Source organism: Carlito syrichta, unplaced genomic scaffold, assembly GCF_000164805.1.
Source record: "Carlito syrichta isolate Samal-C Ts95f unplaced genomic scaffold, Tarsius_syrichta-2.0.1 Scaffold316060, whole genome shotgun sequence".
Classification (NCBI taxonomy): Eukaryota; Metazoa; Chordata; class Mammalia; order Primates; family Tarsiidae; genus Carlito; species Carlito syrichta.
Window position 1 is genome coordinate 110,527 of NW_007260156.1, and position 16,858 is coordinate 127,384.

Consider the following 16,858-nt stretch of genomic DNA (forward strand, 5'->3'; position numbering starts at 1 on the left):
CAGTGAAACGTATTGGTAACTTTTTAAAAAAAGTATTGATTTCTGTAGTCATAAAGCAGGACTTTATTTAGGTTAAGGAGCAGGGTAGTATCTGTATTTAATTTTGGCAATTATAAAGGCAAAGTTGTGAAATGAGTTTTTGTCTCTCAGGTTTCTGTGGCTGAGAGTCCTTACAAGAACACTTCCATGAATGGTTTGGTGTGATCACACACTGTAACTTTCTTCATGTCTCTTAAGTAGTCTTTAATTCTTCTCCTTCCATGTCTGCTTTTCAGCTCTCTGGCCCCTGACCTCATTGGGTTTATTTTTTTAAAAGTGAATTTGTATTTTATTCATCACGATAGAGGGTATAAACATTTAAAAAAATAGATATTTTGTGGAGTTTGTTCTTTAACTACTGTGAAGACTCTGAATGATCTTTACATGGGCTTTACTTTTTTTTAATGAAGAATTTTGAATGCACACAGAAGTAGGCAGAGTAGTACAATGAGTGTGCATGTTTTTGCCACTCAGATTCAAGAACTGTGGCCAATTCTCCGTCCAGACACCTGTCCCGCTCATCTCTGCTTTCAACTTCATGATTTTGAAACAAATCCCAGGCACTGTATTAATAGTTTCCTGATATTATCAAATACAAATGTAATAGTTGTATAATAATGTAAATAGTTGTAATCGTTTCTTGACACTATCAAATATTCATTTTTATTATAGTTTAAGATTCATACATTGTGATTGGTTGAAAAAATTGGGTTGTTTGTCTTATAGATTTTCTCTCAGTCTGGATTTTACTGGTTCACCTTGGAAGTTTAATTTAGTGTGTTCGTCTATCCTATTTTTTCTTAGAAATTGATAGACATATGATTAGGTTAGATTAGCCTTAATTTTTTTTGGCAAGATAAATAACAAATGTGCATTATATTTAAACAAGTGCTTATTTCTCAAGAGCATATCTTGACTTATTGGGATGTGTTCTTTATCAGGATAAAGGCTGAGTGTCTAAACATCCACCTTATTGATTATATTGTTTAGATAACTGTGTCTTAAGTATTTTGTTCATGTGAGCTGTCCAGGGCTACCAAGAGTGCTTCCTCCTATGAGTGGGCTTCCATTTCTCCTTTCAATCTTACACAGTTTTTGCTGTGTGAAAGTTGCTGCTGTGTTATTTGTTACATAGCTATTAATGAATGCTTTCTCTTCATTGTGATTTGTAACTGTTATCATTAGTGAAAGTTGTTCTTTGTCTATTTTAAAGCTTCTGGGTCTGAATTCTGCTGTGTATGTGATTGAGACCCCTGCTTTATTTTATTTGTATTTTCCTGATACATTTTTGTCCATCTTTTTCCTTTACCTTTCATAGTCATTTTGTTTTAGATGCATGGCTTGTATGTAGCCTAGAGCTAGATTTTGCTTTTTTTTTTTAGATGCTCCAAAAATGTTTATGTCTTAATGAGTGAAACTCATTTATAGTTTTTTATGTAACAGATGTTTGTGTTTTCTGTGCTACCATATTGTCTTTTGTTATTGAATTAGTTATAACATACATATTATAAATACAATACAACATTTTCTTCTATGTGTTTTTTTTCTTTGCATTTGTTTAAGTAGATGTCTCTCTTGTTATTTAGCAAGATTTGTTTTTGGTTCAATTTATTATATTTATACTGATTTACACCTTTGTACTAGTGATTCTCAGCGGGGAGTAATTTTGTTTCTCAAAAGGCATTTGAGGTATTTTTAATTGTCACAAGTAGGCAGGGAAGTGCTACTGGCATCTGATGGGTGGAGGACAGGAATGCTTCTAAATGTGTTCTAATGCACAAGATTGTTTTCTCATTAAAAAAAAAAAATCCATCCTAAAATGTCAATAGTACTGAGGTTGAGGAACTTCTGTTAGCTAATCCTCTTGGTTTCCTCTTCATGTAGGTATTGTCTATTGATTTTACTATAAGCAGTACTGAAATCGTTTGATAACTACTTCTCCCTTCCCTTTTTTCTCCTACCATGGAATTTTAATTACCAGAATTATTTTAGTTTTAATCTTTGTACTTTTTACATGAACTTAAGCTCTACTCTGCTGATTTGACAGCTGAAAATTATACCTGTAAAATCCCAGATAATCTGCAAACTTTATACATTTCACTCCTTCCTCCCTTCTCCTATTTTTTGTGAGCTATGTTAGTTGCACTTAGGCAAGCATGTAATACTTATATACTATTTATTTTGATCTAGCTCCACCATTAAACATGTTAAATGCTCATCTTCAAGTCTTTTGCTGAAGTTTCTTTCTCAGTTTCTTGGGTGTCAGAAGCTTAATCTCTATTAAATGTTTCAGAAAGTGTTAATGAAAACAGTATTTCTTGATTTTTTTTTTTTACATGTTTATTACCATTCATCTGTGACTGTTATACTTGAAGGACAGTTTGGCTGAATGTAATCTTTTTCAATCCTTGAGTATCACAAAATTTGCTCTATGGGTTATTTATATATAATGCTATTGAGAATTCTGACTCTCCAGAGTTAGTTTCTTTTTCTTATTAAAAACTTTGCATAATTTCTACAGACTCAAATAATGTTATTTGTCTTTAATCCCTAGTAGTTTTATACTGTTTACCATTTCCAGGTATATAGTGTATGCCCTTTTGATATCTGTATTTAAGTATTTTCTTATTTCAGTAAGGCATATGTAAATGACAATTTAAATAATTATTCTGCTCCATTACTTTGGTTTTATTTTTAGAAGTTCCAATTACACATCTTGAATCTGTTTTGCTTGTGTATTTTTTTCTGTATTTCATTCAGATTTTGTCTTTTTGTTTGCTTTTCTGTAATTTTATCCTTACTATTCTATTTTCCTTATTGTATTTTCCACATTTTGTATTATACCTGTTAACCACCACTTAAAAAATTATCAGGTCCCTTGAAGCTGATATATCCCTTTGGAGGGGGTTTTCCTTGGAAATCTTTCTAATTGTTAATCTTTTACCTTAAAGATAACTACTAATTTGATGTCTAACAGCATCGACTAATTTTGCCAGTTTAAAAACTTTATTTAAATGACATATCATATTAGTTGTTATTTTGGTCAACATTGGATTTATAAGATTAACTCATATTGCTAACTGTTTAGCATCCAGTTGTAAGGATGCTTATCCAGTTGTGGGGATGCTTATCTGTCTATTCATAGTTAATTGTCATTTGGATTGTCTCCATTTTTTGGCATTGTGGTATATAGGAATTTTGTTTAGGAGGTACTTCTTGGGCTCCACCTCCATACAAAGACTATACCTCCCTGCCTTATTCATGTTGTGCTTGGCCTTAGCTATATTGGCAGATTTTTGTTTCGCAGTTACAGTACTTTCTAGGGTTTGTTTCTGCCAGTCCATTCTCTCAACTGAATGAATGTTCTGTTTCCCTCAGTCTAAGAATTGGTGCCTTATTCAATTTAGATTCCACTTCAAGCAGCTTATTTTCATGGTGAGGTGCTACTATTCTTGATTATTTGGTACCTTTTCCTGACATTGTAATACTTTAACCTGTATGGTCCAGTATACTTGTGTTTATAGAACACTTGAAATGTGGCTAGTCTGAGTTTAGGTGTGTTATACAAGTATAAAATACACACAGATTACAGTGGTTTTATATTGATTGTATGTTAAATGATAATATTTGGTTAAATAAAATGCATCATTAAAAGTAATTTCCCCGTTTTCTTTTGCTTTTTAGATAAATTAAATTTTGTTTGTGTATTTTGTTGTAGTAAGAACTTTTTGTGTTTTTTTTTCTTTTTAAAAAATTTTAGATTTGGGGGTACACAAGCATGTTCATTACATGGACATATTGTATAGTGATTGATAGTGAACATGGTGCCCCATAGGTAGTTTCTGAACCCTAGCCCCCCTTTTCACCTTCCCCTTTGTTGGTGTCCTCAATATCTACTATTTCCATCTTTGTGACCATTTAGCTCTCACATATGAGTACCATTTAGCTCTCACATATGAGTAAGAACATGTGATATTTGGTTTTCTGTTTCTGAGTCAGTTCACTTAGGCTGATGATCCTCAGCTCCATCCATATTGCTACAAAGGACGTGATTTCATTCTTTTTTGTGGCCGCATAGTATTCTGTGGTATATACACACCACATTTTCTTTATCTAGTTAGTTTTTGGTAGAAACTTAGGTTGGTTTTGTATTTTTCTGTTGAGTATAGTGCTGCAGTGAACATACAAGTACAGGTATCTTTTTTGTATTAATATATTGATTTATTTTCCTTTGGGTAGAGCCCTAGAATAGGGGATTGCTAGGTCAAATGGTAATTTGATTTTTAGTTCTTTGAAGAATCTCCAGACTTTTTCCCATAGAGGTTGAACTAGTTTGCACTTCTACCAGCAGTAACTGCACCAGCATCTATTGTTCTTTGACTTTCTAATGATGACCATTCTGACTGGTGTGGTTTTAATTTGCATTTCTTTGGTGATTAGTGATGTTGAGCATTTTTTCATATGTTTGTTGGCAACGTGTATGTCTTCTTTTGAGAAGTGTCTATTTATGTCCTGCCCATTTTGATGGGGCTATTTGTTTTTTTCATGTTGAGTTGTTTGGGTTTCTTGTAGATTCTGGATGTTAGCCCTTCGAGGCGTATTTTGCAAATATTTTCTCCCATTCTGTAGGTTTTCTGTTCATTCTGTTGATTATTTCTTTTGCTGTGCAGAAGCTTTTTGTTGAATTAAGTCTCATTTGTCTATTTTAGTTTTTGTTGCAGTTGCTTTTGGGGTCTTTGTCAAAAGTTCTTGGACTAGGCCAATGTTCAGCAGAGTGTTTGCTAGGTTTTCTTCTAGGATTTTTATAGATTCAGGTCTTACATTTAAGTCTTTGATCCATCTTGAGTTAATTTTTGTATATGGTGAGAGGTAGGGTTCAATTTTATTCTTCTGCATATGGATAGCCAATTTTCCCAGCACCATTTATTGAATAGGGTGTTCTTTCCTCATTGTTTATTTTTGTCAGCTTTGTCAAAGATCAGTTTCTGAGTTCTGAATTGTGTTCCCTTGATCAATCTGTCTATTCTTATACTAGTACCATGCTGTTTTAGTTGCTATAGCCTAATAGTATAATTTGAAATCAGACAGTGTGATGCCTCTGCAATTGTTCTTTTTGCTTAGAATTGCTTTGGCTATGTAGGCTCTTTTTTGATTTGTCTAAACTCTGTATTGTTTTTTCTAATTCTCTGAAAAATGAAGTTGATATTTTGATAGAATTGCATTGAACCTGTAGATTGTTTTGGGCAGTATAGTCATTTTAACAATATGTATTGATCCTTCCAAGCCATGAACATGGGATACTTTTCCATTTTTTTTGTGTTGTTTACAATTTCTTTCATCAGGGTTTTGTACTTTTTCTTGTAGAGGTCTTTCTCTTCCTTAGATAGGTGTATTCATAGGTATTTTATTTTTGTGTGTGGCTACTGTGAATGGGACTGAGCTCTTGATTTGGTTATCAGCTTGAGTGTTGATGGTGTAAGGGAATACTACCAATTTTTGTACATTGATTTTGTATCCTGAGACTTTACTGAAGTCATTTATCAGGTCTGGAAGCTATTTGGAGGAATCTTTTGAATTTTCTAGGTATACAATTATGTCATTCATGAACAGGGATAGTTTGACTTTTTCCTTGGAGACCTTTTATTTATTTCTCTTGCCTGATTGCTCTTCCTAGGACTTCTAGTACAATGTTGAATAAGAGTGGTGAGAGTGGACGTCCCTGTCATGTTTCTGTTCTGAGAAGGAATGTTTTTAGTTTTTCCTGGCTAGGTATGATGTTGACTGTTGTTTTGTCAAATATGGGTCTTATTATTTTGAGATATGTTCTTTCAATGCCCTGTTTGTTGAGAGTTTTTATCATGAAGGGATGTTAGATTTTGTCAAATACCTTTTCTGCATCTTTTGAGATGGTCATATGGTTTTTATTTTTGCTTCTGTTTATGTGGTAGATCATGTTTACTGATTTGTGGATGTTGGATCATCCTTGTATCCCTGGAAAAAACCTCACTTGGTCATGATGATTAATTTTTTTGATATGCTGTTGAATTCGGTTTGCTAGTATTTTGTTAAGGATTTTTAGCATTTACATTCATCGGGGAACTAAGCCTGTATTTCCTTCCTTCCTTCCTTCCTTCCTTCCTTCCTTCCTTCCTTCCTTCCTTCCTTGCTTCCTTCCTTCCTTCCTTCCTTCCTTCCTTCCTTCCTTCCTTCCTTCCTTCCTTCCTTTCTTTCTTTTCTTTTCTTTTCTTTTCTTTTGTTTTTTTTTTGTGGCCTTGCTTGGTTTTGGTACCAGTGTGATACTGGTTTTATAGAATGAGTTAGGGAGGAGTCCCTCCTCAATTTTTCTGGAACAGTTTCAGTAGGCTTGGTACCAGCTCTCTGTGTACATCTGATAAAACTTGGCGGTGAATCCATTTGGCCCTGGGCTTTTTTTGGAGGGGGGGGAGAATTTTTAATAACTGATTCAATTTTATTGCTCATTATTAGTCTAATCAGGGTATCTCTTTATTATTGATCAGTCTTGGGAGGTTGTGTGTTTCCAGGAATTTATCCATTTCCTCTAGGTTTTCCAGTTTGTTGCCATAGAGGTGTTCATAGTAGTCCCTGATGATCTTTTTTATTTCTGTGTTATTGGTTGTTATAACCCCTCTGTCATTTCTGATTGAATTTATTTGTGTTTTCTCTATTTTCCCCTTGGTTAATCTAGTTAGTGGTCTGCCAATTTTGTTTATCCTTTTGCAAAACCAGCTTTTTGATTCATTGATGCTTTGTATCTTTTTTTTTTTTGGTTTTACTGTCAATTTCTGCTCTGATATTTATTTCTTTTTTTCTGCTAACTTTAAGGATTCTTTTTTTAAAGGTGGCTCCTAGACCATTTAAAATCACATATGTGGTTCATATCCTATTTCTGCTGGAAAAATCTGGTTTAAGCTGTCACAGTATTGTGTTTGTCCTCATAACCTCCTAATGCAGTTGCTGTTTTGGGCATTCACTCCAACTTCAATCCTGTGAAGATATTCCCAGTTTTGTAAGTTATCCTTTGATGCTTACACTTAAGGGAGGGTCTGCTTCTCTGGGTGTGAGTACTTGCTGGTTTCCTTTCACTTCCACAATTTTCATATACCATCTGCTGATCCCGGGCCAGTCCTGAAGTTGTAGGGCTCTTAGTTTTGATGAGGCTGTTTGCCATTTATGGGTTTTTACTTTTCCTCATCTGGTTGAAGTATATGGTTTCAGGAGGAGTACTGGGGAATTTAAGAAAGTGGGCTGCTGTCATATTCTGCCTTGTCCAGAAAATTCTAATAAAAAAAAAATACGAATATGTTGCTCTGTTAGGATTATCAATAATGTTGGCTTATTTTTAGTGATCTTTATTTGTCACTGAAGTTTGAAAATATCATGCTGCAAAATAATAGAGAAGTTTTACCTTGTTATATACATTAAAAGTTATACTCCTAAAGAGCTTTTACCTTTTCTGACACTAAAAATAGATCTGGGCATTGAGAGGAACCTGGTTTTTAGTATCAGTTCTGCCTTCTTTACTTAGATCATGTACTCAATCACTCAGGTTTTGGAGCTAATAACAGTTTCTGAATGAGAGATATATACCACCTATTTCTATAACTGCAGTAGAGATATTTTTTCAGATTTTAAAAATAATGCATGCTCCTTATAGAAAACTTGGAAAATTTAGAAAACTGTAAAGATAGAGTTGGAATTTACTCATAATCCTAGCCTCTATTGTTCATTGTTAACATGATTGCATATTACTTTCCAGACTTTTTTTGTGTTCAGTGTACAATATATTTAACCAGATAAATCAAACATATATTTGGATGAATGAAAACCAGATACTCTTAAAAATTATGTTTGGCTGAGATGCAAAAGCTATCGTGATCATAGAATGGAGTTGTGGGGTACAAGAATGAATTTAAAATGTTAAAAAAATTGAATTTGTAGTATTAAAATATTTGTAGTCGGATTTTCCATGTCGGGCATCATAGTGCCAGAACAGTAATTTCTTAACCCTATGGGTGCTAGGTTCTCTTGGGGTCTTTGTGGTGTAGATTTGCAATACTGAATAGATGCCTAATTTTTTTTCCTTGAGTTCGGTGATTCAATAAAATCTTGGGGGAACCTCGTTTTTCTCTAATACTCCTTTATTCTCTACTATATATTGTGTATTCTTGTCTTACTTATAAAATTCTGGGATGCCAATTTGATGTTGTGCCCTAATTCATCTTCACTAAGTATAAAGAATTCCCAAACAGGACTTTTTCTTAAAAGATTTCTGACCTAAAATGAATTAAATAATTAAAAAATAAAACAGGTCTTCACAGTCATTCTTTTGATGTTATAAATACTCCTACACCAAACAATAAAAATTAGAATTATAATGTAGTCCAGTCTCCATTATTCTGCTCATATTAATTTTTTATAAATAATTGTTGACCTGAAAAGTGTATTCTCTTATTTCTATAGTTATTTAGCTAATGTGCTCTCTTATTATTTTAACTGTCAATTTCAAATTCCTAAATTGTTTTTATTTCTATAATAAGTAGCTTCTACTATCATGATTATGGCAGTATTTTACTCTTGCATAATAAATATGCATTTATACTTCAAAAGACTGACTCACATCAAATGCTAGAGTGAAGGAAGTGTTCATTTTCTGGGGCAGTTTCTTAGCCTCTGCACTATTGATGCTTTCAGTGGATACATTCTTGTTGTGGGGTCTGTCCTGTGCATTGTAAGCTGCTTAGCAATATTTCTGGCCTCTATTCACAGATGCCTAGCAAATCTCTCCTTCCTAGCTTGGACGCTTGAAAAAATGACTCCAGACATTGCCAAAATTTCCCTACAGGGGAAGAGTTACCCAGAATGGGACCCATCACTGCTCTGAGATAGTCATTCTAGTTTTTCCAAGGAGTTGTATTCTTTTTATTCAGGGAAGAACCATCTGTAGGTTTTGTTGTTTACTTAGCCTGGTAGTAAGTTGTCTTTCTCTCTCCTAGGGACAGGAGTAGGGGGAAGGGTCCTACTCCATTCCATATAAGAATCAGAGTCTTATTTCTGGCCTCCTCCCTACTCCTTGCCTACTGTTCTAAGCTCTCCAGCTTTTCCTGAGTCTGAATCTTGTCTCTTCCTCACTCTCCTCCAGGCTGTGGCCTCATCTGCTACCTCCGTCCACCAACATGCTTCTGTCCATTTTGTGGTTTCCAGAAACAGATCAGAGTTTCTCATTCATTGATGATCTTCCGTCCCATTCTATGTACTCTTGTAGATTTATTCCCTTTTGTTTTCTTTGCTGTCATTTTAAGGGCACCCACACAGAAGGATATGAAGCAGGTGGTTATGTTCAATCTGCCGTCTACATGGAAGCTGCCCAGTTGTCTTAAAATAGAAAGCCTTGGAGAAGACTTGTGTTTGTATACACTCAACAAATACATATAAATATCACATTCTGACCTTTTCCCGTTTACTTCCATCCTTTCTTTTCTAGGGCTCATTATCCTGGAACTCATACAGTAAGGGATGCAAAGTTAACTGGGAAGAAGCTTTGGTCTTCTGAAGATTTTAGCACTTTAAATAGTGATGTGGGAGCAGGCTGCTTGGGTCGCATATTGAACCAGAATTATATCAATGGCTATATGACTTCGTAAGTTATTAAAAACCATTTACAGTTTTATTATGGAAATTAAAAAAATACAATAAGTAGAAAAAAATGGACTTTCTTATTCTCACAACTTAGATTTAATGATTGTAAATATTGTACCTTATTAGCTTCCTCTATATCTATACCTTATCTACATCTGTTTTTCTATATTTGAATTTAGTCTATATTAAATAAGGTCAATTATAATTAATATAATTTATATAGTAACATATTTGCAGCTTTCTAATTTTTGACAAGCTACATATGTTTTAAATGAATAATTATAAAGTGAATTACATATGTATCTTGATAATTTACCCCTAAATATTTTAGCATACATCTAAAACATAAAGAAATTTTCCCACATGATCATGATATCATTTTTATACTTCAGACCATTTAAAAATATTTCTAGTACCCAGTTTGTATTCTGATTTTCCTAATTGTCCCCCAAAATATAATTTAAGTTTTTTATTTTAAAGGAAGATTTAATCAAGGACCATGCATTATATTTACAAATTGTGCCCTTCAAGTCTCTTTTAATCTAGAATAGTTATCTTAGTCCCCCTTTTTTTTGTCTTGTGGTGGACTGTCCATTTCCCAGTCTGCCTGATTCATTCCCCCCCACATCATTTAACTTGTGTAATTGTTTGTTTATAAGACAGAAGTTCTTAAGGGGGAACACAGTTCTTTTTATTTCTAAGAAGCATTTCTTAAATGCTTTGAAAACATTTTAATTTTAATTAGATTCAAGATAGTTTTCTAAAATAATGATAAATAAAGCAAAAGCAAACCAATATGCATACTTCTGTGATGTTAATGAATTGATATATATTGCATTTGTTCTTTTCTTTTTGGGAAAAAATGGCATATTTAAAGAGAATTTGGTTGTAATAACTTAATTTGACTTTAAGAGTAGTGCATGCTCATGGCAGAGAATTTAGAAACTGAAGATAAATACAAAGAAGGAAACAATCACCTATACTCTTATCATCCAGAAATAACCATCCTTAAAAATTTTGGTGTATGTCTTCCTATTTATATTCACATGCATACATTTTTAGTACAAAATTGTAACCATACTATAGAATCTGTTTAGTAAGCTGCTTTCACTTAACATGGCATTAGGAACTGTTCCCATATTTAAGTGCATTTCTGCCTCATCATTTTAAATGTCTATCTGTAACATAAAGCACTATTTCCCAAACATGCCTTGTTTTAAGAGCACCTGAGACACTTGTGATACTAACTCCTCAGCAGCTGCTGGGACTTTGACCCAAGCAGAATCTCCAGGGAAGGCTCCTGGGATTCTGTCCATCTGCTGTGCTGCCCAATGATTCTGATGCCACACAAGTTTGGGAGACACTGACGCAGAAAATGTAACTCATTGAATATTCCTCCCTTCTTAGAAATGGAAGTTGTGTTTATTTAATTAGCAACTTTGTACAAACTCAAATGATCGATTGCATAAGAGCATCTCTGTACATGTACACATCCATGATTATTTCCTTTATGTGTACTCTTAGAAATGGAATGTCTGGGTCAGAAATACATAGATTCCGAAGGCTTTTGTACACATTTTTACAAAATGTCCTCCAGAAAGTTTGTCTCAATTTAAACTTCTAGCACTAGCCACAGAGGATACCAGGTGTCTTGTAACCATGGACAAAAGCATGAGAACTCAAAATGTTCACTAGGTTTTTGAAAATTGGTACTATTGTTTCTGCTTTGTGTTGACAGAATTAGAAGGCTTTGATTTAGTAAGAATGCCAGTCTATCTTTTTATGTTGGATGAGAACATGACAAAAAAGTAAAATTATCTGGGTATGCTCTGATTTTTTTTGGTCTGTGAGGAACCCAGCAATACCAGGTTTGAGAAAGTCCCTTTTGTCATTGGATTTCCCAAGAATCAGAGTCACAGTCTTAAGGTTCAGCATCTGCTACATCCTCTTAAGGGCCTGATCATCTGAGAAACATTGGTCCAGAAAGCAGACCAGCAAGCTGATCCCCTATCTACTTGAAGATAAATTAGAATAATAGGAGTTCTACAACCCAGACCTTGTTCTGTTCTCCCCATGTGCATCAGTGCATTTAATTTTCATAACAGTCACATGAGCTAGGTACAATTATTATCCTCATTTTGCAGATGAGGAAACTAAGGTCCAGAGAGGTTAAGTGGTGTAACCCTGATCTGAACTCAGGCAGTCTGACTCTAAGATTTCTCAGGTGCAAAACTTTGGAACTGTTCAGACTCAAGTGTATAAAAATTATGTTATGAAATTGGGGCATTAACAAGGCTGTTCTTATCAGTATTTGACTCAGAGTTGTGACCTGCCTGGAACTGGCGGTACATGCTTCATCTTCTGGCTACACCATTATTCAGTAAAAAACGTATCCATTCCATAATATATTCATATATTTTCATTATGTGGTTTACCATTAAAAATATTTAGGTGCATCTATCACTAAATTTTTTTAAATGTGAGGGAATTTAGGCAACTCTCTTTTTTTGGTTTGTTTGGGTAGTCATTTACATGCATTTATATAACTATGATTAGGTCTTTTTTGATAATACCAGGCACTTATATATTTATCACAAGTTGTTTTGGTGTTTTTCTTATGTCAAACAAATCTTTTAGCACAATTGCTTGGAATTTGGTGGCTAGTTACTATGAACAGTTGCCTTATGGGCGATGCGGACTGATGACTGCTCAGGAGCCGTGGAGTGGGCACTATGTGGTAGAATCTCCTATCTGGGTATCAGGTACAGTTCAGATTCCATCTCTCTCTAAATTCCTGTCTAAGAGACAAAACAGAAAACACTTTGAGAAGATTATATCGACTCTGTGTGTGTGTGTGCGTGTTTTAATTGTGTCTCTGTTTTAAGGAAGATTTGCCAATGTTTTCTAAGAATATTTTGGGTAACTAGATGGTTTTCCGTTTTTCATCCTTGATTATCCTAAGACTGGGCTCTTAGAGAAATAGGAGAGGGGAAGGGGCAGAGGAAATGAGGGAACTGTCTAGTGATGAAGACAGAGCTAAATAATCATCTAAGTATGTAACTGCAAAGTATGGATAATTGCTGATAAAATGACATACCTGTAACGATTCATTCTGAAAGTCTTACAGTTAGACTTGGAGACACTCTTATTTTGATATAGTTTTGTTGATTAGAATAGTGTGCTCTTAAGATCAAAGGTGGGTGATTAACAAATACTGTGTTTATTGAATCCTTCAATGAATAAATGAATATAAAAGTGAAGTGAAATATCATGGCTTTGGATTGTTCCCAGACATCTATTGATGATGGTTGTTAAAAGGTAATTTTTAGGAAAGGTAAAAGCATGAATTGTACATAGATTAAAAGAGGAGCACCTGCTGAAGATTTTGTGTTTCTCATATGATAATCAGGGAACCAGGCAGATGGCAGATGTTAGAATCAGTTCAAAGGAAAAGTCCATACAGTACACATTTTTGTGGAGTAGCAGAATTTGAGATGAATTGTAAATGGAAGCAAATTGGATTTCCCATAGCAGAGAAAATCAATTAAATTCCTACCAGACAAGACATAATTTACATAGCTCAGAGACAGCTATCAGGGCTATAGCTAATATGTTCATTTTTGTTGAAACACACACGTTTTTCTACAGTATCATTCTTTAGTCACAAGGGAAGTTGAGATCATGCAGATGATGGATGACATGGTGTCACTTTTCCATGAAGGGATATAATCATACTAATATGAATAATTTAAACAAAATAAAAAATTGTTGCTGAATAATGTGACATTTTTCTATACCTTTTTGGTAAAAGATTAAACATTTTGTGACTATTTTGTTTTATAATCATAACAAAATCTTTTAACAAAATCAATTTCCTTAAAAGTAAGCTGCCTTTGGAGGAAAATTATGAATTTGAAATTATATTATTTTTGTTTTGTTTTGGTGGTTTTCTTTTTAATTGACGTTTCTCCTCAGTGAAATTTGTAATCACTGCATTAATCATATAATCATGATATTATTCTAAATTCCTTAAATTGTTCTCTCAAAAATATGGAAAAATTAAGTTGGACTTGTCTTGGTTGGTCAACCCTTTAAATGTTGAAATTGTTGGTCCTACATTATCTAGATGAACTAATATGCTCTTCTAATTTTATGGCTTTTTAAGGGGTGGGTTGGGACATGGACAATTGCTTAATATGTTTTCAGGACCAGTTTAGAATGTGACCAGTAAGTTTATATTGTGGAAATAAATTGTTTAAAACCATAAAACTTAGTTTTTGAAATGTGTTATTGACTTTTTAAACTCTTTTTTTGTAGCTATTTTAGGATGAGTTAAACAGAGATGAACCAAGGTTGGGAGGGGATAACTATTTTGTTCTTGAAAAAATAGACTGATGAATGTTCTTGAACTGACAGGCTCATTTATTTTTACCCATCATTCCATGAATCTGCCTGCAATTGTACCACTTAATTGGATTAATTACTTAAATTCTGAAACTTAAGGTTGGCAGGTATTTCCCTCCAAAACAGAGGAATCAGTCAGACTCAAGCTGGTATACAGCTTTTTTATTTGTAAAGAAACTCCATTATTACCATTTTTTATCTTATTTGGATCTCTCTCCGCTTTTCTATAGCTCATACCACGCAGTTTACTCAACCAGGCTGGTATTACCTGAAGACAGTTGGCCATTTAGAGAAAGGAGGAAGCTACGTAGCTCTGACCGATGGCCTAGGTAACCTCACCATCATCATTGAAACTATGGTAAATTTTTGTTGTTGCTAATGGATTCTCCCTTTTTTAGTAATGGAAAAATAACAACATGAAACTGAACACTTTAAAAAATACATACATATATTCATGCCAAGATCGTATAGCTTTCATTTAAAAATTTTAGCTACAACTCAGTAAAACAGCAGCACAACTCACTGGTTTATGAACTAACTCTCATCTTTTCTTTACTATGTGTTAATGGCATGTGGGCTACATTAAGGTGACTTGTTTACCAGTGTTTGTGGAGAAGACCTATTAAGATGTTCCCTTGTAGTTTTGTTGTGCAGTTTTGGAGAGGCTGTGGTGTTTCCCTTTTTCAGCTGCTCAGGTAGGACCCTGGGTCTGTGGAGAGCAGGGGCCAATGTACATTATAAGTATACATATTGTGGAGTACAGTTTGATGTTTTGATACATATATGTGGTGTGATGGGTATGTGATAAATCAGAGTGTTTAGCATACCTATCACCTCATGAATTTACTGTTTCTTTATTATGAGAGCATTGAAAAGCCCCCCTTGTGGCCATTTTGCAGTACATACCTTACTGTTAACCATTGTCACCCTACTGTGCAATAAAACCCCAGAGCTCATTCTTCCTATCCAGCTGTTACTTTGTTCCCATTGACCAGCCTTTCCCTATCCTCTTCTCCCTCATCCTCTCCCCAGTCCTCAGTGTCTGGTCTCATCTATTCTACTCTTTGCTTTTGTGGTAACAGCTTTTTAATTTTATTTTTAACTCAACATATAAGATCACGAGGTATCTGTCTTTCTGTGTCTGGCTTATTTCACTTAACATGATATTTTCCAGGTCCGTCCATGTTGTTGCAAATGACAGTATTTCATTATTTTTTGATGCCTGAATAGTGTTCTGTTTTGTATGTATACTACATTATCTTTATCCATTCATCCATTGTTGAACTGGTTGATTCCATATTTTAGCTTTTGTAAATAATGTTTTAATAAACATGGGAATACAGATACCTCTTCAACATACCAATTTCATTTCCTTTGGTTGTATACCCAGTAGTGGGATTACTGAATCATATGGTAGTTCTATTTTTAATTTTTTGAGGAATCTCCACACTGATTTTTTTTTTTTTTTTTAACATAAAAAAATTTTTTTTTAAGTTGGGGTGCAATTCAGGGTTAGGTATATAGATATTCATTATGCAGGTACCCTTGTTGATGAGGTGTGCCCCCCTTCCCCAGGCAGATTCCCACTACTGCTAATCCCACCTCCCTGCACACCCCCTGCAGTTTACTGCTACTGTTAATCCTTTTCTTATAGTATTACAACAGTTGTTCAAGGTCTACTTATGAGTGAGAACATGTGATAATCAGTACTTTGTTTCTGTGAAAGATCGCTCTGTATTTTAGACTCTAATTGCATCTAGGTTGATGCAAAGTTCATGATTTTTTTCTTCTTTATGGCTGCGTAATATTCCATTATGTGTATATACCACATTTTTTTTTATCCAGTCCTCTTTTGATAGGCAGTACAGTTGGTTCCATGTTCTTGCTATTGTGCACAAAGCTGCGTTAAACATACGTGTGCAGGTATCTTTTTTATAGAGTGATTTGAGTTCTTCCGGGCATATGCCCAGTAGGGGAATTGCAGGGTCATATGGGAGGTCGATTTTTAGAACCTTTAGGAGTCGCCACACTGTTTTCCACAGAGGCTGTACTAGTTTACCCTCCTACCAACAGTGTAGATGTATTCCCTTTTCACCACATCTTCTCCAGCATCTGTTATTTTTTGAATAATTGATGATGGCCATTCTGACTGGAGTTAGGTGGTAGCTCAGTGTAGCTTTAATTTGCATTTCTTTAATGACTACTGAGGCTGGACATTTTTCCATGTATCTGTTGGCTGCTCGTACGTCTTCTTTTGAGAATAGACTTTCATATCTTTTGCCCACTTTGTAATGGGGCTGTTTGTTTTCTTCTTTTCAGCATGTTTGAGTTCTTTGTAGATCCTAGATGTTAGGTCTTTGTCAGACATACAGTTGGTAACTAATTTTTCCCAGTGTGTGGGCTGTCTCTCTGCTCTCTTGATGGTTTCTTTGGCTTTGCAGAAGGTTGTCAGTTTGATGAGGTCTCACTTTTTTATCTTATCTCTTATGCCATGGGCACTTGGGTTTTGACTAGGAATTGGCTGCCAGTTCCAATTTCCATAAGGGTGTCTCCTACATTTTCTAAGGTTCTAATCGTTTGAGGTTTTATGTTTAGGTCTCTGAACAATTTAGGGTTGATTTTTTTGTGTATGGAGATGGGTAGGGATCCTGTTTCAATCTTCTGCATGTGGTCAGCCAGATTTCCCAGCACCATTTACTGAATAGGTTCTCCTATCCCCAGTGGTTGGTGGTAGAGGCTTTGTCAAAGATGAGTTGGT

General features: G+C 34.6%; 1 protein-coding gene across 2 annotated transcripts in view; it reads left to right on the top strand.

The window, feature by feature from the left end:
* The window catches only part of GALC (galactosylceramidase), a 62,750-nt gene that overhangs the window by 19,078 nt on the left and 26,814 nt on the right, over positions 1-16,858 (top strand). For both annotated transcript variants that reach the window (XM_008073756.2, XM_008073757.2), the window contains 3 exons: positions 9,542-9,697; positions 12,334-12,458; positions 14,331-14,458. In XM_008073756.2, coding sequence (XP_008071947.2) covers positions 9,542-9,697; positions 12,334-12,458; positions 14,331-14,458 — 409 coding nt within the window. The remainder of the gene's footprint in view (positions 1-9,541; positions 9,698-12,333; positions 12,459-14,330; positions 14,459-16,858) is intronic.